Raw genomic sequence first — 22,843 nt, 5'->3', positions numbered from 1 at the left:
TAAGGTGGTTTATATTTATTAAATTTAAACCAACGTTTATGATTACATGTTAGAAGCTCATGTCTTGAATTTACTAGTTTGGTTGTGCTTTTTATATCTTCATATTTTAAAATTTTTAGGGTTTCTTTTGTACATAGTGTACAAAATTTATCTCCTGGTTTATATGATTTGCAAGTCTCAATTATTTGCCATTTTAAGTTGAAAGAAATATTGCTATTTTTTAGTTGCCAAATATAGTTGGATAGAGTAGTTTGGTTTGATAGAGAGTTATTTTTAAAAGAATGTTTGTGCGTTGAAATTCTATGTTTTATTGGGCCAGATGTGGAACCAATATATATTACCTCTTGATTATTATGATTATTTTCCGTTAGGTCTATTGTTGGATTATAATGTGGTGGGTTGATTAGTAATTGATCGGTAGATTGATTTAAGTTGGTGTTATTATTTAATCTGGTAGTTGAGTTATGGCTGTTGATAGGTTCTTGTATATTTTTTTTAATTTAATTAAAATTTGATTTTTAAATTAAAAAATTTTTTTTTTTAATTTTTAAATTATAAATCACATTACTTAATATATATATATATATATATATATATATATATATATATATATATATATATATATATATGCTAAATGTACTTGTGATCTCTTTGGTGACAACGCCATTAGTACTATTTATTCTACTGTAATTTCATTTGAACATTCGTAACTGTGACATGTATTCGTTCAGACACTCTTCCTGCATAACTAAAAATAATGTCTCTTTATTGTTTATATCATTGCTATTGTTACGAGGAGTTTCCACACGAGTCAGTATCAGTGATTGCTCACTGTCAATAGCAAGTGTTGTTCCCTGGAATCTGAGTGACAGCAAGTCTTACCAGATATTTTAGACTGGGGCAATTTTTTTTTTTTATCTTTGTTCAAATCCAGAATGCCTCTTTTGTGAGCTGGGTTTCCCTCACATTAAAAACCGGCAAGGTGTCTAACTTTGCCTTTGTAAAGAGACAAGTAAGTAGGAACAACAATGGCAACAGTGTAAATGCAACAAATGAAGGTAGAAATAAAAATATAAATAAAATAAAAATGAACAGAGAAATTCAGTCCGGCTTAATCTGTCCTATGGCATATACTAACTAACTAACTAACTAACTAACTAACATTCTTAAAGGATTTCATGAAATCAAAGATAGGAAGGTAGGGTTATCAATAAAAAAACGATAACAAATCATCATATTCAACTTTTCAAAACTTAGGTGCAGCTATAACAGCATCAAACAGTACGATACCAAAGTAAACAGCCAATGATAATGGTAACATCGTAATACAATTGTAGACGTGCAAATGAATATCCATTAGGAGGAATGTGTCTGTTTTCTGAAATAGTATACAAATGTAAAAATGGATAAATCAAAGGCATGTATATGAACAACCGCTGGCCAATTCAAATATAGATACAATAGGGGTATTTTAAAGATCACCCTACATCACTAGCCAAGTATATAAGTGAACTAGAACATAGAAACATATCATTTGTATTATATCTATTATCCTTACACAAGTATATACGAATAAAGTATAATGTAAAATTCAGATTTAAGTGAAACTCTTCTGGAGGTTAAAGGTTCAATTCTCAGTGTGAGCATTACTAAGAATACAATTGTGAATTACTTAAGATTTCTACCCGGTGATGGCAGAAGGAATAAGAGCATGCTATCCTGTGGATTAAATAAAGGGTTCCGTTCAAAATTCTGTGTACATTTCCAAGATTGTCAGAAAGACTCTCGAGTTCGAGAAGAAAGTCGGAGGTTACATCAGCCGAAACATTCTAAAAATAACACTGAAGATGAGAACAGTAGTCCGAACAATCCAAATAATCCAAATTATCAATCCTTATCTCAAAAAGTCAGAAACATAAGGAACAGACCATATGAACTAAAATAGTCACTTATAGATAAAACAAAGAAATAATTGCCATTTCTCTTTGCTTAGTAATTTCTGTGCTGGAGTAGGAGTGACTAACACCCTCCCAATGATTACTCCTTATCCTTTGGCCCAAAACACCATAAAATAATATGATAGGAATTTTTTCATATAACATCGTTTATCAGCTCATTTCATGGCTTTCTAAAAATTATGTTATCAAATTAGAAATAATGCACAAATATCTACAATCTTCTTTCTTTAGAATGTACATAACAAACGTTCCCTATACATTTTTGTTTTAAGATCAACCTTATCAAAATATCACTATGTTTCATTATTCATTGTAGGAGCAATTATTTTATTTGTGTAAAATTGTTTCTGATACACTAGTTCGCACTAGCAAAATAAAAAAAGAAAAACAATAAATAACAGTTCTGACCGGTCAGTATGACGTCAAAGGAGAAAGTAGGTTAATTACCAGAGAAACACTGGCATTTGTGAATCAGGCTAAAACGCTTTTTCTGCTTAGATAAATTATTTTATTTACAAGATACATTTAATAATATAAAATAGTACCTTCCTTCTAGTGTTTATTCATTTTTCAGATAATGAATAATTATTTTCTACTTTGATTGAAATTTAATTTAGATAGCAATTATTATTCAAATTAAGACATGTTTTATTTTATTTTTTTTTTGGCAAAAAATATTCTCTTACTATTTTAATTAAATACTAATCTTCTTGGAAATAATACTTAAAAAATTACTTCATTTATTCTTATTAAATATAACCATCCTTCCAGTGTTTGTGCATGGATACATTCCAAAAAGTTATTTATTCACCCCTTATCAAATCTCATTTTTCTATGTGTATATTGTTGTTAGGATGCTTTTATGTAGTTATAAAATAATACAAACGTTTAAATGCTCCTTATTTATTTAATAAAATAAAAAGTCAGTCGGATTTTCCCTATTAAATCGAAATAGCAGTGGATCTTTGATATTTGATTAGGAGCAACCAGTCATTTGCATAATCATATCAATCTGTGTCATTAGGAAGTAAATTTAATTATTATTAATCATTGGGTACTTGTGGAATTTGAACCTGACGTAACTAACTGGCCACTCGGCTTTGCTCAGAACATGACGTCAACTGCTGGCTTTTATCAAACGTCACCAATCAAAGCGTAACAAAACTATTCAAGGAAAATACTGAAGAAAAAACATTAAAATATAATAAAATCAACAGAAAAAAATATAACGAAGATAAAAGAGAAACAACGTAACAATTTCGGTTTTATTCTTGTAACAATTTTTTTAAGTGGGAAAATATAAGTAAGCTGTATTTTTTAAGCATCTGTTTTTTTTTTTGTTAAACAAAATTTAACAAAACTAATAAGAAAACCAATTTTTTTTGGTCATATTTTTTAACAAAGTATTTTTTAAAAAAGCACTTTTTTAAAATGTGTTTTTCAGGTTTTTTTTTTTTTTTTGTAACGAATGCAAAGTAAACATTTTTGTTATTTTTTTCTTTTCATTAACATTTTTTTTTTTCATGTAGAGTAAGGCTGGGCAATCGATGTTTTAAAATTGGATTCAATTAAGACAGCCGGGATATTCCCTTAGGATTAGATAGACTTTTCCATGGTCACATCAGACGATGTTTAAATGGAGCGAGAAGAAACAGCAGATGTGAAAGAAACTTCACCAACCCAAACGGGTAGCTTTCCGATATATGGTTTAAGATGGAGACAAAGACGTCATGTTCCGAGCAAAGCCGAGCGGACGATGAGTTACGTCTAGTTAAAAAATTCTGCACAAGTACCAATCAATGTTTAAACATTATTCAGTAACAGCCTATTAAATGATTTCTTATTTAGAAAGTGCATAAAGTAATTAATTCTCTTTTTTGTTTTTTTTTTAAATTATTAACATAAGATTGTTGTATTTCGACAGTGATCAAAAGAACGATGATACGCTGATATATAAAAATATAACAATATGTCTTTATTCTTCGTAACGGTTATGGATGGTTGATGTCAGGAGAGGGATGCAGTATGCACAAACGGAAATTCAATGGATTGATTCTTCTCGGCCCAATGGTCAACCAATGATGATATCCTTATCGATTGTAATTATATAAATATTTGTGGCCACTGGAAATACCATTTTTGGGATGGTATTGCTCTATAACACACTACAAGGGCGTTTTATTCTGCCTTCGTGATTCACTGGACTAACTGACTTCGATTACACCAGCTTAACCTTTTGCCAAAAATGACATTTCAAACATCATACTGTTAACTTTTTTTTCTGACAATTCCAAGTTTGTTTCTTTTATACTTTGGTACATTTGATAATGTTGTTCTACAGGTGCAAGCTTATGTCAGATCTTTGGTACTGACGGCCTAGGTATTAAGATGTCAGATGCATGATTTTCATTCAAATTACCTTTTGGTATATTTGATAATGCAAGAGTAGAAATATGATTTTTCAGCACATACAGCCCAAATATCCAACAAGATTAAAATTGATGAGTTTTTACAAAAAAAACAAACAAAAAAAAAACGAAAGGAATTCTGATGGATCAAAAGACTTTAGGGAAACACCGAATATATACAGCTAGTTATTTATAAATTTAATACAGGTGGAACAAAAAAATTGTCGCTTGCAGTAGAAAAGACGCCACAATTCCATTTCTGTTTGTCTGTTTTTTTTCTTTTTTTTTTTTTGCAAACCATCTACTAGTTGGCCAGTTGTGTATAAATTCCAAGAGCGATAGTCTAAAAATGGCACAATGTTCAACGAGCGAGATCAGAGATGCGCCACTGTATAACTCATGCTCTCTACTGATCCAAGTTATGACAACAGGACCATTGCCATCACCCTCGAAATGCAAATCTGGACGGTTCAACGCTTGAAGGCACAGCTCAATGAAGTTTCTGGCCACAGTTATGGGTTTTGGTGTGGTTTCAAGTGAGGGCCACATTGTGCTACCTTATAACTTCAAAGTCAGTTTGAAAGTCAACACTAAAGTGTACCTGAATGTACTGAAGAGTATGGTGATTCCCTGGAGCAATCAGGTGGTCAGTGGCAGACCCTAGGTGTGGCAGCAAGACTCGGCGCTGATTCACAAGTTCAAAGAGACCCAGACTTTGCTTCAGAACGAGTGCTAAAACTTTGTACCCGTCTCTCACTGCCCACCTCTCCTTCCCTAACTTGAACCTGCTGGACTACTTCGTTTGGTCATATACCAAGAACATCACCAACACGACCTCACACAACACCAAAACCAGCCTGACCGCCGCCATCTGCTGAGTATTCGTGGAGTATTCACTAAGCTCCTGCCAGCACTTTTGGAAAAATCATGCTCCCAATTCTGGACCTGTATTGATGCAGTGATTGAGGTTGAAGGCAGCTACATTGAATAGATGTCAGCTCTACTACATAATCAAGTTACCTGAATTGATTTTTTCAATAAAAATTTTAAAATGAAGTTGTAGTGTTGTTTTCTTTAGGGCGACAACTTCATCGTTCCAGCCCGTACTTACAGAACACTACAATTGATATGCATATGACTGATGGGGATTTGATATATGTCCGAAGCTGAAACTCTCAGCCATTCTCAGACTTTTCCTCCATCATTGAACCCTAGGCTTTATGCATTTCTCCATTTACCCCTACTGCCATGCAAAAAATTCATAGCCATCATAATTTGACATAAAAATTAGAAGGGCACAAAAAGAACCCTTTTATTGTTTAGAACTTTAGGTTTTGTATAAAAATAGTATCACAAATATAATGAACATTAAATGTTTTCTGAATAGAGAATTATGAAGTTAATTTGTATTGACATTTCGTAGACATGGCACAATCTGATAAGAAATAATTATTTTTTAAATTATCAGGTTCTTTCAATTATTTACCCCCTGGGTGTGAATTTATCCCTGGCTGAGAAGCTTTGCTCTATTAACTCTATTTTACTATTGTACTAGTTTTATTACTTTTGCTATTATTACTTTAATCTTATTTTACTATTTCAGAATCATGTTATTTTTTTCCATGCTCAATTCAGGGAGAGGGCATGGTAGTAGCTGTTTTATTGTAATTATGCGATTCTACTTAGAATTACCTATCCCTTTTTGGAGAAGGTAGTGTAGTATCATCTCTATTGTAATAAAACTATCCTCACAGACATTATCTCCTTTTTTAGGCTAGTGCAGTGTATGTTCGTCTCCCATGATATCATTCTACCAAGTATTACTTTGTTCTTTGGAAGAAGGCATTGTAGTATATGTTCGTTTGTCATCAGACCATTCACCCAGGCATTATGTCCTTTTTTTTTTATTTTGGGCGGGGAGCTAGTGTAGTACCTGATCACATATTTTTTGCTAGTATAGATAAGTAAAAAAAATGAGTAATTTTTTTTACCATAAGTTTGTTTATTCTTCAATGTGTGTGTTCGTGTGTGTGTATGTGTGTGTGTGTGCATGTATGTGTGTGTATGTATGTATGTATGTATGTGTATGTGTGTGTGTGCGTGTGCGTTTGTGTGTATGTGTGTGTGTATGTGTGTGTATGTGTGTGTGTGTGTGTGTGTGCATGTTCGCATATGCATGTATATGCACAGTCACACACGCATAAAGACATTTCTGAAAATATACAGTTCTTGCCTAGACCTCATGTCTATTCGTTCATTGATTTTTTAGTTTCTCGATAATTTCTTCCGTTTCTTTCACTGCTTAGTGGATCCAAAAATGCAAGAGTACCTCTTGGGTCAAAATGGTCGAAGAATTGTATAGGATCTGGCTGTGTTCCAAACATGGTAGTCCCAAATATATAAATGTGGTTAAAAACGTAAAAATCAACCAAATGTGTGACAAAACGGATACATGCAGCAAATCTAATCAATATATCTAATATATAAAGTGAACTCAGTTGATATTTAATTCTATTTAGCCAATTTGTCATTTTCTTCATCCGTTCCTATTTACTTGCCTTCCTAAAAAGCAGAGATAGACGCAAGGTTACGTTTTGATGTGGGAAAAATTTAGCTTTACAAAAAGGGACACTGAATTGAGACAAAAATTGTTTAACATCATTAGTCTAGTATGATCTCTCTTTCACTGACCAAGGACATTAACATACTAAACTCTAGTTCCAATTCGAAGGCCAATCTGTACATAAAAAATTATGTACTTTAATTTAGTTGCTTTTAAAAAAATACTTATTCTAATTGAAAAGATAATTAAAATAAAGAAATTTTTCCTCACTGCTTTAAACTGCAGTGTCAGCTTACGGCCTGAAAAAAAAAAACATCATCTATTTCGGCTGACTTTTATTTCTTCTTTTTTACTCCCAATACAAAACAATAAAAGAAGGGTAAATAAAAGTAAGCCAAATATTTGTTTGGTGGCGAATGGAAATATTAATCCATGAGTCTGATTAGCTGGACTAAACAACCACGTGTATATATTAAAACAATTTTAAGTAAGAATTCAATTGATTTTAGCCTGACGATTCCCTACGAGAATGAAATGTAGAAGTCTCAGTGTAACTTAATTGCCATAAATGCATTTCCATAATCTAGCATAGTTGAAGTAAATACTGTAAATCTTTAAATAAAATATTATATCTCCTTATACGATTTTATGTGAGTACATGAAATAATAATAATAATAATAATATATATATATATATTGAGAAGTGATACACGAATTACCATTAGCGTATAAGCGATGCTCTTTGTGTAAACAAATCGAGCTTAGGTAGTTCAGACGATGTCAAAACATCATTAAACTCATGACTCATACAGCAGCCGCTGATAGCGTAGTGGTTAGGAGATTGACTCGCGTACAGACGGTCGGGTTTCAATCCTGGCTTGAGGTAGTTGCCTGTCTAGCCGCACTAATGAGCAGCGAAACAGTACTGTATCTGGATGACTATATATATATATATATATATATATATATATATATATATATATATATATATATATATATAGTATCTTACTAGCTCTACCTACGTATTGAGCACTGTTGAAGTAAATACTTAAAGTTTACGCATAAATAGTAGTTGAAATAGTTATATTATATATTTATATATATATTTATATATAGTTGAATAGTTATATTCATATATTATATATACATAACTACTTCAACTAGAAGTAGTTATATATATATATATATATTATATATTTATATATATATATAACTACTTCTAGTTGAAGTAGTTATGTATATATAATATATGAAGTTGAAGTAGTTATATATATATAATATAACTACTTCTAGTTATATTATATATATATATAATATAACTTATATTATATATATATATTATATTATATATATAACTTATATATTATATTATTATATATAATATAACTAGAAGTTATATATATATATAATATAACTACTTCTAGTTATATTATACTAGAAGTTATATTATATATATATAACTACTTCAACTAGAAGTAGTTATATATATATATATATATATATATATATATATATATAACTACTTCAACTAGAAGTAGTTATATACTATATATATATACATGATGAAAATAATGGAAATAGTATTCCGACAAAATAGAGAAAATAAAAAGGAACAAACCGTATTGTGTTCATCAACGTTTCGTCTTTATTTCGAGACTTCCTCTGGATGAATGATATTAAGAAACAAAAAATACCAGTACAAAATATTTGAAAATGTTTCACGTGCACACTTAGAGTTCTATTTCAGAGAAACGGAAAAAGACGTTGGAAATTCAAAAAGGAGGGCGAGGGCTGGCGCTGTTAAAGAGAAAGAAATTTTAGTGGCGTCATATAGTCGTTAATGTAATTTTAAAACTATGAACGCAGTTAATATTCTTAGTGGGAAAAGATATATCTGTTGAAATTCAAATATAAGTTTGTAACACAAATGAAATGAGTGTTTTTTATGTAATTTACTGATTGAGATTATGTGTTAATTATTACAGGGGGTGTTTGAATGGTGTGAGAAAGTTAACCTGTGTCTACAGTTAAATAATGTTCTTTTAATAAAAGTTTACTTATTAATGGCGCTATGTTATAGAAACCTCCACGTGCTTGAAATTGTGATAAGCGCAGATTCAAGAAGTCTCCGGCGCGGTTTATTTGAAATAAATTTAACTACTTTTGCTTGTTTAAAGTCAAAGGTGTGGTTATGTTGCAATGAATGAGAGAATAATGCACTTAATGAATTGCTATTTTTTATATCTCTTTTATGTTCATTGAGCCTTTTTTCCAATTTACGCTGTTATATATATAATATATATATAACTACTTCAACTACCATTATAACTATATATATATATATGTGTGTGTGTGTGTCAAGGGTGATTTGTTTGAAATTATAACATAAATATATTTCAGAGCAGGCTGCCATATGCTGAGAAAACTTTAAAATCTCAGGCCAGCACCTGACAATCCACAGAAGAAACGAAATGCGTCTCCTGAATCGCAGCTACAATCACTACCAGGGACAAGAGGTCATGCTGGAGACGAGTCGCCTGGCCTGATGATCTCAAGCTCCTTGCATTCAGACTAGCCATGGTACCTACCTTAAGGTGTGTCACACTCAGCTCTGACATCAAGCTGGCAAAAGGACGCTGACGTTGTATGCAATGCTCAAAGTGGTCAAGTTTTTCATGTTCTGACCTTCCCTTGCAATCCTGCCAACATCCAAAGGAAAAGTCAATTTAAACCAACACTGGGACCCTTCCCTTGCATTGCTTTCACAGTTTGTCCAGGGAAGGGTCGTTTTGTTCATGTCAATCTTGCAGGCTTCTGGAAACCTGACGAAAGTTGTTAGAAGTGGGGCATTTGGGAAATTAGACGGGACATTAACATCCTTTCCTCCTATTATCAGCAGAGGTTTTAAATTTTTTCTCTGCCGGTGTGGTGAATCCATTGATGCAGACAGGAGGTTTAGGGTTAGCTCCCTCCTCATTTCAAAGGGGAGAGGAGTTACTGTTGGAATGAGTTCATGGACAGGAGAAGCCGAAGGCTCTCTCTCACTCCTAGGTTCATTCTTTTCTTTCTGAGGTGGTGGCTCAGTTTGCATTGGTGTGGGGAGAGGTGTTTGTGTGGTGTCTGGTGTTGGTGTTGGTGTCTAGTGTCTGGTGTTGGTGCGGTGTCTGGTTTGAGGGTGGAAGTGGGTTGTGGGTGTTGTTGGAGGTGGTGTGTGCTCACTGATGGTGGGGGCCCCCTTTTCTTCCCCTTTCATCCTTTTGCTTTTTTTTTCTTTCTCTCGAATGAACTGGGGAGTGGTGAGGTTGGGTTCCTCTCCCTTTCATTGGCAAACTCATTGTCAGAGGAGCAGTCTTGGTCCCCGGCTCAATTGCTGTTGGTACCGTCGGTTTTTGCTGCTCCTCTAGTTGCTGCTTTTGTTGTTGATACTGTTGCTGCTCTGCGGCAGCTGTTGTTGCTATGGCTGCTTCAGTTGCTGCTGTTTTTGCTGTTGCAACAGTTGTTGGTGTTGCTGGGGCTGCTTCCGCGGCTTCAGCTGCGGCAGCTGTTGTTGTTGCTATGGCTGCTTCAGTTGCTTCTGCTGCTGCTGCTGCTGTGGGAGCTGTTAGAGTAGAGGCTGCTTCTGAAGAGCCTACTGTTGTTGTTGCTGCCTCAATTGTTGGGTTAGTGGTGGGACAGTAGCAAATGGGGTTGTGGGTTTTGGCCATCACCATGCTCCACTCTTCCCTCTTAGCCTCCTGCACGGATCTGGACTTCCTTGGTGTTAGGGTTAGTGCTGACATTGCAAGAGTGGTGACTGCAGGGGCTGTCTCGGGGGTTGGGATCGCCTTGGGTGCATGTTTAGTCAGGGTTGACCTATTGAGGCAACTCTTGGCCATGTGGCCCTGCTTTTGGCAGAACCAGCGGTGTGGACGATGGCCCTCCACCACTACTATCATGCTTCGAGAAAAGCAGCAGTTAAAGTTACTGTTTGACCATATCTCATGAGGACATTTTAAAATAAAATGTTCACAATTTTAGGCTTCCAATCAAACTGCCTACTTCTCTCACTCTCTCCTTGGGTTATGTGATGTCACATTCGATTCTTTCAATTCACACAGTCGACGCTAGCTAACCTTTGAGTTCATGAAGTTGACCCCAACCAAATCCTCATTTCTTGTTATTTGGGGGCATGAGAAGGATTAATGATCAGGTCATCAAATGTGACTAGCAAAAAAAAAAAAAAAAAATTGGTTAATAAAGTTAGTTTTAAAAATCTGCCAAATATTCCAGATTTATATTTGAAGTGATTTATTAAATTGCTATTGTATCCAACGTTGACGGGTGTTGATATTAAAAAAAATGGTTCCCAAAAAGTAACAGTAATAAAAACTTTTGTTAAAAAAAGAAAAAAAAATGCCGACTCAGATTTTTATTTATTTCTTTCCTTTGTTTGTAACTGCAACGTTGAAATGATTCATGTTATTGTTGTTCTGGCATTATGTTGAAAAATATATATTACTCTAAAAAATAAAAAATTAAAAAAAAAGTCCAATTGGCTAGTAGATTTAGTTTTTGAAATCTGATTTGTTAATAAATTTCCAGATTGATATTCTAAATGATTCAATGAATTGCTATTGTATCCAAAGTTGATGGGTGTTGATGTTAAAAAAAATGGTTATCAAAACTGAAGGGCGCATATGATTAGGTATCCCAAACGAACGTTTCATTTTCATTATATCTAAAAAATAACTTTTACTGTGGCCACATAGATCTTTACAAAACATAAACAATGATACCAAATTTATTTTGATAACACAATTAATTGCCGAATTATGACCATTCAAATTCCGATGTGCTACTGGTCTAGAAAAAGTTTTAAAAATTCTTACAAATGTATCATGTAATCTTGTATTGAATTGAAATTAATCATAATGGAAGAAATAATTATTATTATTAAATCAAACCATTGCAAACATTATCTATAGTAAAAAAGTACAAAACTGACAAAGAAATGCAACTTTATTATAAAATTTATTTCAACAGCTAACACACCAAATCTTTCTAATATGATTCATAGCACAGTAGAGATCAACCTAGATTTTTCTTTTATCAATAGTAAATCAATAAAAATCTCATTGACCATGTAAAATTAAAGTAATAATAATTATTAGATTAAACCAGCCTAAATATTTTATTCAATATCGAAGCAATTACGACCATGGATAGATATTTCATTAATTATTTTAACATAAATTCGAAAATATTCTTGTGGCGTGTATATTTTTGTTAAAGAAACTTATTTATTCGATAACAAAGAAACTATTTATATTTTTTCATTTGTATTGCAGAAATGAATATATCAATTGGGACGACGACCTTTATGGTGAGTGAAAAGATCCTAAAGTCAGGAATTGCTCAACTCACAGGTAAGCAGACTTTTAAAGTTTAATTAAAAGCTCTTTAATTATTATTGAATTTCCCGGAATTATCTCTTTGCATTTATAGATAAAATTATAGATCATTTAGTGTGACTATCGCATTATTTAATTGACAGCCCTAACACTAAAGATTATATTATTATAGTTTGATGCATCTGTAGCGGAATCCCAAAGTGAATTGAACAAACGCTAAAAAGCAAATTAATTTCATTGCTGCTCTCTTTCTTTCTTTCTCCTCTTCTTTGGATTCATCTTGTTTGTCACTTCTAAAAACAAGAAAGTTTTCATAGTGACATGTTAACTCAAAGTATTTTCAACCAATGAAAACCGTTTCAAACCTCAAAAGTAGCACCTATATGTGAAAGTAATAAGCCAGTGCGAATTTATAAATTCCTGTAAGATCTGATTAACAAAATCAGTTTCCTCCAGAGTTCTTAAGTCGGCCGCACCTTGCACAGAAGAACGGAAGAAATTTGCTCAACACTCTCTTCCCATGCTGTTGGGCTGAGGGAAGCAATTCGCAAAAGAAAAGGATGCAATGATTCATCAGCCTTCATCAACTCGTTCATATCTATATATTCACTAACAAGGACAAGGTAAACCAACGCACATACACAATGACAAGCTGCCACATCCTTACATATGTATATTATTTACACGCACATTATTCACTATATGAATATTTTCACTTGAAACTATTAACTCCACTTTTGTTACCAAACACGTGTTTTCGGTATGAACATTTTCATGATTAAAAGTAACTTTTATATTCTTATCTTTTGTATAAAAATGTTTCGTCATAAAATTTGTCTCAATTTTTCATTTGTCTTAATTTTTGTATTTACAAAACTCTGTTTATGTATTAATTAGCACTTGCTAACTGGTGACCCTTCTATTCTCCCAATGTTTCACATGTTTCCATTTTTTTCTGCATATATCCTTCATTTTTTTTTCTTTGCATAACTTTTAAACACAGTAGAAATACAATATTTATTAGGTGTTGGAATAAAAAAAGACTCTGCACTCATTGTATAAATATATATAGAATTAAGTAAGGAGTAAAAATGTTGATAGGTGTAAGGAGTAAAAATACTGACAGGTGTAACGAGTAAAAATCGTGACGGTGTAAAAGGAGTAAAAATTGCAACAGGTGTAAGAAGTATATGTTGAGTATTCGAAACAAATAATGCAATTCGTTTTTATAAAAACTAGAAAAATACCCATCCAAATGCAAATAAAATTAATTTCTAGAACTGAACACTTTATGCCCTCTTTGGCAAGATTAACATTTATTTGAGGTTGCAACATCTGACCAATCGAGAAACATATCTGGTCCATCTTTGGTTTTGTCTTGACGCAAAATCTGCAATAAAAATTCTCCCCAAGAACGACAGACCCTCAGGTTTTATTTTCGGCAACTTTTTATTCTATATGGAAAGCTGTACACTGGTCCATCGTTCCTTACATTTGATAGGCATTGGACCCCTCACTCGCCTGCGTGCTGGTTGGATCCTCAACTCTAATTCCTGACTCTGACAACACAACTCTAACTAATTTTACGTATCTCAAAATAACCATCTCCCCCTCTAAATGACGTCATTAGTATACGTCACTAAGATAATCACCTGATATTTTTACATGTCATTATTTCTAAGTTGTCAACAAAATTGTTATGATAACATCTTTAAGTTAACATTCCTAAATTAATGTAAAAACAAATATTTATTCTAAATATTTTTATTATTCTAAAACATATTTTAGCTGACAAAATTTTTAGGCTGGAATAATCATAATAATCGCCAAACAGTACACCTTTCGGCGTTGTCCAGTCAATATCCAACAATATGAAGTAATGCTTATATTATGCCACCTGAAATTTTTTTTTAAATACTCCAAAGTAATTGAAAATTGAGGAATATTTCTAAATTGATATCTAATATGCCTATTACTTATTTTTTAAATTTCATAAGAATCAGAGGTATATGAATTTTCACAAATGGCTTCAAATCGATTTTTATCTACTTTGCTAAATTAAACTAAAATAACTCAGATTACAATTTCTTATCCATTGCAGGTGTGTTCCAAGATTCATAATTGTTGCAATATTTTTTATATATATTTCGGCATGATTAAAGAATGTTGGAAAGTTCTACTTATAGACACTGGCGATAGAAAAGGACCAATCAAAGGGATCCTCAACTAATTAGAAACCGGAATTGCTCCATAAAAACATTAGATATTTTAGAATTCCGATCACATAATTTTTCGTGTCCACACGAGAAAGATCTTTGCTCTTTGCCTGCAAAATTTTATAATCCAATACTTATACAGAACAGCTACTCACCAAAAAGTCCTCTTCATCTCCAGGACTTGTACGGAATAGCTACCTATTGGAAATTCTTCTGAAATTAAACATGGATTTCAATTAAAAAATAATGATCGGTTAATTAGTTTAGGAATGAATTCTGTACATGCAAATATGTAAACATATGCATATACCTAACTTTAGATAGATAGATAGATAGATAGATAGACATCAAAGAGTCTCTTTATTGCAGCAGGGTACTTTATTTGCAAGGACTCATAGCATAATAGATGAAGTATTTGGTAAGAGAGATGAATTAAGACCTGCCCAGAGACAAATGAGTTTGGAAACCAGTTTCTAAAAGCCGTCCAACACATGCCAGTATGTAAGGCAGACATTAAATCGACAACAACAACGATGACGACGATGACGATGACGATTATGATGATGGTGATGATTACTTGAATTAATGTGTACTTTTAGCTTGGTATATTACAGACAATCGTTTTGAACACACAATTTTATATTCTTGCATCTTTTGACCAGGATTTCCATGACATTGGCTCCGGCTCACTCGACCGACAGCTGATGAGAACCGTCGAAAAAAGCCTAAAGATGAAAATAAAATGTCGGGAAGCATAATTAACAACATTTATTAAAAAAAAAAAAAATAACAAAAAATAACAAAAAAGGGTACTTTTTTTGTTGTTGAAAAACTGTTTTGTTTTTTGTTTTTGAAGACTCCCAGCGGTTTCATATGATTTGAAAAATAAAAAGTAAAAATACCTACCTGCTCCATCACCCCAACCCAAAAGTAGTTAAATGCTTTTTTTTTTTTATATTCGACTAGTATTTTTTTGTTGTCTTTTTTTCTCTATTGTTTTAACATTTGATCAGTGCTTGGCTTCTTGTGAGGATTCTCGTCAGCTGCTGGTGAAGCCTGAGCTAACGTCACGGAAATCCAGGTCCAGAGATTCATGAGTACCCTGAATTTATATATATTCTTTCTTTCGCCTGGGCAACACCAGCTTATTTCTGCTAGTATTTTATATTTCAATCACAGAATTGAACTGTTCACACCAACAGAAAATATTTGTAATTGTATTCTTCAATAAAAAGATCCCACTTAATTCCACTGACAACCAAGGAAAGAGTCTACCAAGCATGTGTATGCAGTGTGATTATACATGGAAATGAAATCTGGCCAGTGAGGGTTGAGGTCATGCGTTGCATGGAGAGAAACAGTGTGAGAATGAAATGATAGATGTGTAATTTGAGCCTTAAATACAGATTTAGTTCTGATGATCTCAGAGAAAGATTAAAATTGAATAGTATAGGGAGATGTGTCTGTAAGAGGAGACTTTTATGGTATGGCAATATTGACAGAATGGATGAGAGTTCTTGGGTTAATGAATGTAGAACAGTTGAGGCAGCAGGTTCAGTTTACAGGGAAGACAAAGGCAAACATGGGAGGAAGTGATAAAAATTGACTAGAGGAAAAGAGGGATATGCTAAGACCTAGTCAGAGATTTGTTAGTTTAGAAATCAATGTCTTAAAACTACCCAACACATGTCAGCATGTAAAACAGACGTTAAACCGATGATGATGATGATGATGATGATGATGATGATGATTAATAATAAAATTGTTTAAATTTGTAGAACAGCGTTTTATCGTATTTATTCATTTTTCCTTCCACAAATTTTAGTTTTAAACTTATCTACAACTTTTATGATTAAACTCACGTTGCCGTTTTGTTTACAGATTAAAAAAATAAATAAATAATATTTTGAATCAGCTACTCTTGCGGCTTTTGTTTGATTCTGCTTGAAAATATACCGAATTACCTCTCCTAGTTTCGTACACAGTGGAATAAGCATTATATAATTGTACAGAAGTTCAGAAAAACATTGGTACCGTCGGTTTCAACCCAACATAAATGGCAATCAGCTACTCTTGCGGCTTTTGTTTGATTCTGCTTGAAAATATACCGAATTACCTCTCCTAGTTTCGTACACAGTGGAATAAGCATTATATAATTGTACAGAAGTTCAGAAAAACATTGGTACCGTCGGTTTCAACCCAACATAAATGGCAACCAGTTAATGGTAAATCGTAAATAATGTTAGGCTCTCGTCAGCCATGTTGTTTCTGTCCGAGGAAAAAATTTCAGGCCCGCATTTATTGTTTATAATAATGTTCATTTTTTATTTAACTATAGCTTATTCCTATCTCTGTATATTTTATTTTATTTTAATATGAATTTTCTAACTTTTTAATTTTTTATTTAATGCATTTTTAGTAAATATGTACTGTACTTTTTTTGTTTCCAATTCGCATGGTTTCCAGTCTGCTTTTTGTTAATTTTAGCGGGCCCAAGAGAGGTAATTAATGTATCGTATTAATTTTTCTTCTTTCTTTAATTTAGTTAAGGGGGGTTAATATATGTTTCAGTTGGTCCAAAGGAGGTAATTAATCTATCTTTTTTTTGTTATAATAGTTGAGGGGAGGTATGCAGGCTATTTAATTCCTAGGTCTTTTTGTTTTTATATATATAATCCATAATATATAAATCCAGACTTATTGCATGTCCAATTATTGCATATATTTAAAAAAAAACATATGAATTAGATTTATTGAATTAAACCTGAAACTCTACCATTCGTTTATTTATTGATGTCCTTCCTTCAAGGCAGTTAAACTTATTTCAACAAATCCTTACGGTGAATATGACTTAAATTCTTTCCTGAAGCTGTACTCACAACTGCACATTTCCTTTTCAGTTTTTCCGCTTTTCACCTTGTACGTTATATATGCTATTATTTTATTTCCATCATATTTGTTTGAAACGCGTGTTCAATTGTTAACATTAATATCTCTGAAAACAATACACATGCAAAGAAATATTGTCGCACCGCCAAATGGAAAACTTTTCACTAAGTGACCCCCCTCTTTCTAAATCAGCCCACCCACTCCCTACTGAATAGATAGCATCTTGGTACCACAAATGCCATTCGACCGGCGGGGCCAAGGGTAACGCCCACCGTGATTTTAGCCTCGAGTGTCCAAGGAAAAAAACAAAGCTAAGTAAAATTCTTAACTGTTTCGCATGTAATTAAAGCAAATATTCTTTACATTACCGATAATTTTTCTCCACTTAAATAGACCATTTCGCAGTTTACAATCCCATCTCACTTAAATAATAAGTCAATGCTATAGTAAAGATAAACTCGGTAAAAAAAAGAAGAAATTATGCTAATTTATTTAGAGGACATGAAAACTTTATTTAAGTACGATACTTAATATAATCAGCTATCGAAAGGCAAATTTTTTTTTCTTTTTGTAATAAGAAAAAATAAAAATAAAATAACGTTAATAAGATATCAGTGACCCCCCCCCTTCCTTGTACACTGCCATTTCCTTTCCGGACACCTGTTCCGAACCTATGCTCTTGATCCATCATTTCATCAAAATACGTAGATGAGGGGCTCCTATGTCTTACACAACAATTTATCAGTCTGTACTATTGTCTATAAACTGATATCATCAAAAATTAGATAAACTGTTTTAAATTTCCTCTCTTGACAAAATTGCCAACCGAAATACAAACGGATTTTCCTTTACAATAGAGGATAGAACTGAAGCAGTATACTTAATATGTACAATATGTGCGTACTAAACTAAACCACCTTTGCTACCTATATATAATCGCCTATACTGAATCCTCATCAGCTCACAACTTTCTATATCCCAGACTCTTAATTTCTCAAATCTTATATCACCAAAATATCCTTCTGAATAGATACAAGAATTCTCCTGAGCAGTTCAACATCAAGTGATCATATATCTAATCCTCATGAAATTCCTTATATCACTCTGAATATTACCTTAAATTTTCATTCTATCCCTAAGCTAAGTAGAACACCTCATAATACTCTATTCAACTACTTTTAAAATTAGACAAACCCAGTTGCAATATTAGAAGTGCTTCGTCCCTGACCTAGACTACGGACTTGTACAATACACCATGAAACTATTGTACCTAAAATTCCTCTCAAAACTGCAAAATACCGCTGCTTGTATACTAAGTACATCCAATAGATACTTTACCTCCAAGATGACTGCCTTGTCTGTTTTGCATGACAAACCTTTTTATTTTTTACTTAAATTCTCTTTCTCCTGATCACTAACAAATCAAACTGCTCTATTTCCCAAGTTGCCACTAAACCTAATCCGTTTCACGTAACTTAGAGTGGTCCTTGCTCTCTGCTCTTGACCCTAAACAGACTCGTAAATCGATACCCATTAACACCTAAAATTTCCTAGGCATGCTCCTGATTATAACTCCTAACCCATAACCAAGCTTCTAAGTAAATATTTACTAACCATAGTCCTATACATAGACTTAAAGTAATCTATAATGAACAGCAACCATTAATATCTCTTTGTTAAGAGATAGTGTGTGGCATCCGTCAGTCGAAACGACTATGAATAAGCGCCGTATTAAGATGTTGCCTGTTTGCATCCTTTTGTGTGACTGTAGAGACCAATTCTTGATTTGCATAGTCTGCCACAGCCTTGACATACGAAGGTTGTTATGCAATTTGCCGCTTCGTCCGGCTGTTCCGCCTGTACACTCGCTCTTCTCCTAGCTCTCTTTGCAGCATTTTCAACATGGAGGGTCCTCTCGCTGATGATAATCCCCTGGCGTATCATTTTCCTCCAGGCAGTTCTGTCAGCTGCAGAGGCTTCCCATGTATTCCTGTCCACCGAGAGAGCCTTCATGTCACGCTTGCAGACATCCCTGTAGCGAAGATGGGGTCGCCCCCTCTTTCTTGAGCCTGAGGCAAGCTCGCCATAGAGAAGGTCTTTAGGGATGCGCCCATCATCCATCCTGCGCACATGACCCAGCCAGCGAAGACGTTGCTCACGCAGTAGGGAGTAAATGGATGGGATGCCCGCTCTCTGCAGAACATCAGTATTACTCACTCTGTCCTGCCATGTGATACCAAGTATCCTACATATACACCTCATATGGAAGACCTGGAGTTTCTTCTCTTGTGTTGAGTATGTAGTCCAGAATTCACTCCCATACAGTAGAACACTGAGGATGCACGCTCTGTAGACGGTCATCTTGATGGAGGTGGTAAGGTGCCTGTTTTCCCAGACTCTTTCAGTTAGTTTAGAGAGGGTTGTAGATGCCTTTCCAATCCTTTTGTTTAGCTCTACGTCCAATGAGAGGGTGTCTGAAGTAGTGGAGCCTAGATATTGAAACTGGCGTACGACCTCTAGTGGTGTGCCTTGGATTGTGATGCTGGGTGGGGAGGCGGTTGCTTGTCCCATGACTTGAGTTTTCTTCTGGCTGATGGTGAGACCGAACAGGCTGCAAGCATTAGCAAACCTGTCCATCAGTCTTTGAAGACCATCTTCCTGATGCGATGCTATAGCTGCATCATCGGCAAACAGCATGTCTCTTATCCGAACTGTCCTGGTCTTTGTCCTGGAGCGGAGATAGTATTGCAATAATTATTACACAAACTAAACCGGTACTCATTGAAATAAAAACTTCCGGATATTAAGAGAAAGGCGAAGTCATTCTCCTTCGTTCTAGTCTAAAGGCAACTTACTCAAATTGTCTAAAATTCTATGAATTCGTATACAATACTACTTATCCATCCATCTATATTTAACTATACTTACAGAATATGCAATAACCTATATCTATCAGGTATAACTGTACTCCATATCAAATGTTCTCTTGTATCTATACTGAGCATATCTTATCTTTCAGTTTTACTAAATATTCGGTTTGGGCACCAAATCAGAATTTCTAATAGCAAGTAAATCATACTTTAACACTTTATCCTAATCCTAAACCTACTAAACCATATCTAACCATACATTCCTAAACCTACTAAACCATATCTAACCATACATTCCTAAACCTACAAAACTATATCTAACCATACATTAACTCATCTCTCTCAATCCAATACTGTAGCAAATTTAGCTGCTTTCACTGCATGAATTTTTACCTATACCCTCTCCCAGTAAAAATGAAAATGGAAAGCATAGTAATGTCCTTTTTTAACCACGTTTGAGGAGTGAAAATTTTCTGTAGCAGTTAACCTAAATGCCCGATTTTTTCAGGAGATATTAACCTAAATAACCAATAAATATTAACTACCCATGCGGGGTTGCAGAAATACCTGGATTAGGACCCAGGCGCGGGACAAACCCCCTCGGAGCTGATGGACCCGTAGGTCTTCCCAGGTCATCCGTCTAGGAGAAGGAAAACTCTGAAACTAAACCTAGGGGAGGGAGGCCTCTTCAGTCCTGGACGACAACCTTCCTAGAGCTGGTGACTCAAACAAATCACCGGTTGGCAAACCTAAACTGCTTAAGGAGGAGATAGGCTCTGTCTATCGCCCGGCTTTCATACTCCTTCTTTGCCTATTGGCCAGGCGTAGAGGTAGTATCACAGGGACGTCTGAATCACCCAGTGGTTGACCTTGTTTCCTGACTAGGGACATGAACGCCGCTTTTCCCCGCTCCCGCCACATCCCATCCCCCTAAACTGGACACAGTGCCATATATGTCGGTGCAGTTGGACTGGGCTGGCTTTGCCTAATAGATTGAGGGTACTGGATTGACAGTTCCTGGCTGCTGTTTCCGACTGATAGTACAGGAGCCCTAACTCTTTGGTAGCGCTTAGAGCGGCTGCTCCATCAACAGTTGTAAAATATCGAGATATTTGTAGTGCCATGTCGCGCATGGAAAGGGACCCTGCACTCATCCCCGGTGGGCTTTTCTGAGGCCACAATCCTGTGGGTGAGGACAGCTGATGGTCTACTTGTATTGCATGTCTGGTATTCTGCACAACTACTTGTCCAGCACCCCCTCACTCACTCACCCTAACTGAAACTTTTAAATAAAATAAAGTGAAATGACAGCTCAAGCAAAAGTTACGTTTAAACCAGGACCAAACTCAAAGAAAACCAACCTGTCTCCTCCCTTGAGGCTTGCATTTACTAATATCCGTGGGCTTAGAACTAACTTAGATGATGTTGAGTCATTTCTCCTTGTAAACACCCCGGATATCTTAGCATTAAGTGAAACTAACCTTCACTTCTCCATTCCCTCTAACCACTTTAACATGCCTGGTTATCTCCCACTCTACCATAAGGACTCGAACAGACATATGCATGGGCTTGGAGTCTATATTCGTAAAACCCTCCCCCTAACTAGAGAAATAAAATTAGAATCAGAGGACCAGGCCTTTATGTGCTTCAGGCTAAATATGCAACACAATATTAGCTACTTGTATTTTCTCTACCGCTCTCCCTCAAACCAAGACTGTACCCTAATAAACAAAGTCTCAGACAGCATAGATATAGCACTCTCCCTCAATACTAGCGCACAAATACATGTATTTGGTGACTTCAATGTCCACCACAGTAACTGGCTAGGATTCTCTAATCACACAGACGTAGCTGGTAGCGCAACACATAGCTTCTTTATATCCCATTCCCTATCTCAGTTGGTTACATTTCTGACACGTTTCCCAGACCAGCAAGATCAACATGCCTCACTTCTAGATCTCTTTCTGACAACGGTTCCCAATGACTGTACAACAAATGCTCACAGCCCACTCGGGAATGCTGATCACGCTGTGATAATGGTAGAAATCAGCCTAAATTCTCGCCCTAAAACTGAAGACCCACTACTCAAAACGACGAGGTATTACAAAAAGGCTGATTGGGAAGCCATCAGGGAGCTCATCAGAGATGCCCCATGGCAAAATATCTTTACTCTTCCAGCGGAACAGTGTGCAAATGAGACCACTGAATGGTTCAAAACTGCAATTGAAGCACATGTTCCCGCACGGAAATTCTATAGCAAGCCCCACTCTCCCCAATGGTTTACTTCTGCTTGTGCAGCTTCCATTTGTCAAAGGCAACATGCGTTCCGCAGATTCAACTCAAATAAACAGAAGTCCAGCTCAAATAAACAGAAGTCCAGCTCAAATAAACAGAAGTTTATAGAAGCTTAGAAATAATTGTAAGCGAGTGATAGAGACAGCTAAGACAGATTACTCTGAAACCACCAGAAAACGCATCGAAGCACAGAAATTAGGAACCTGGGATTTTTGGAAAATCTACAACAGCGTAGTAAATAATGGACAGTCAAC

General features: G+C 34.7%; 1 protein-coding gene across 2 annotated transcripts in view; it reads left to right on the top strand.

Moving 5' to 3' along the window:
* Nucleotides 1-22,843, top strand: part of LOC145303554 (uncharacterized) — a 322,732-nt gene that overhangs the window by 95,423 nt on the left and 204,466 nt on the right. For both annotated transcript variants that reach the window (XM_080145059.1, XM_080145060.1), the window contains one exon: nt 12,257-12,334. In XM_080145059.1, the coding sequence (XP_080001185.1) occupies nt 12,257-12,334 (78 nt within the window). The remainder of the gene's footprint in view (nt 1-12,256; nt 12,335-22,843) is intronic.

This window comes from Euprymna scolopes, chromosome 19 (genome assembly GCF_053919585.1).
Source record: "Euprymna scolopes isolate OS-2025 chromosome 19, ASM5391958v1, whole genome shotgun sequence".
NCBI lineage: Eukaryota > Metazoa > Mollusca > Cephalopoda > Sepiida > Sepiolidae > Euprymna > Euprymna scolopes.
This window is presented reverse-complemented; position numbering and strand designations above follow the sequence as displayed.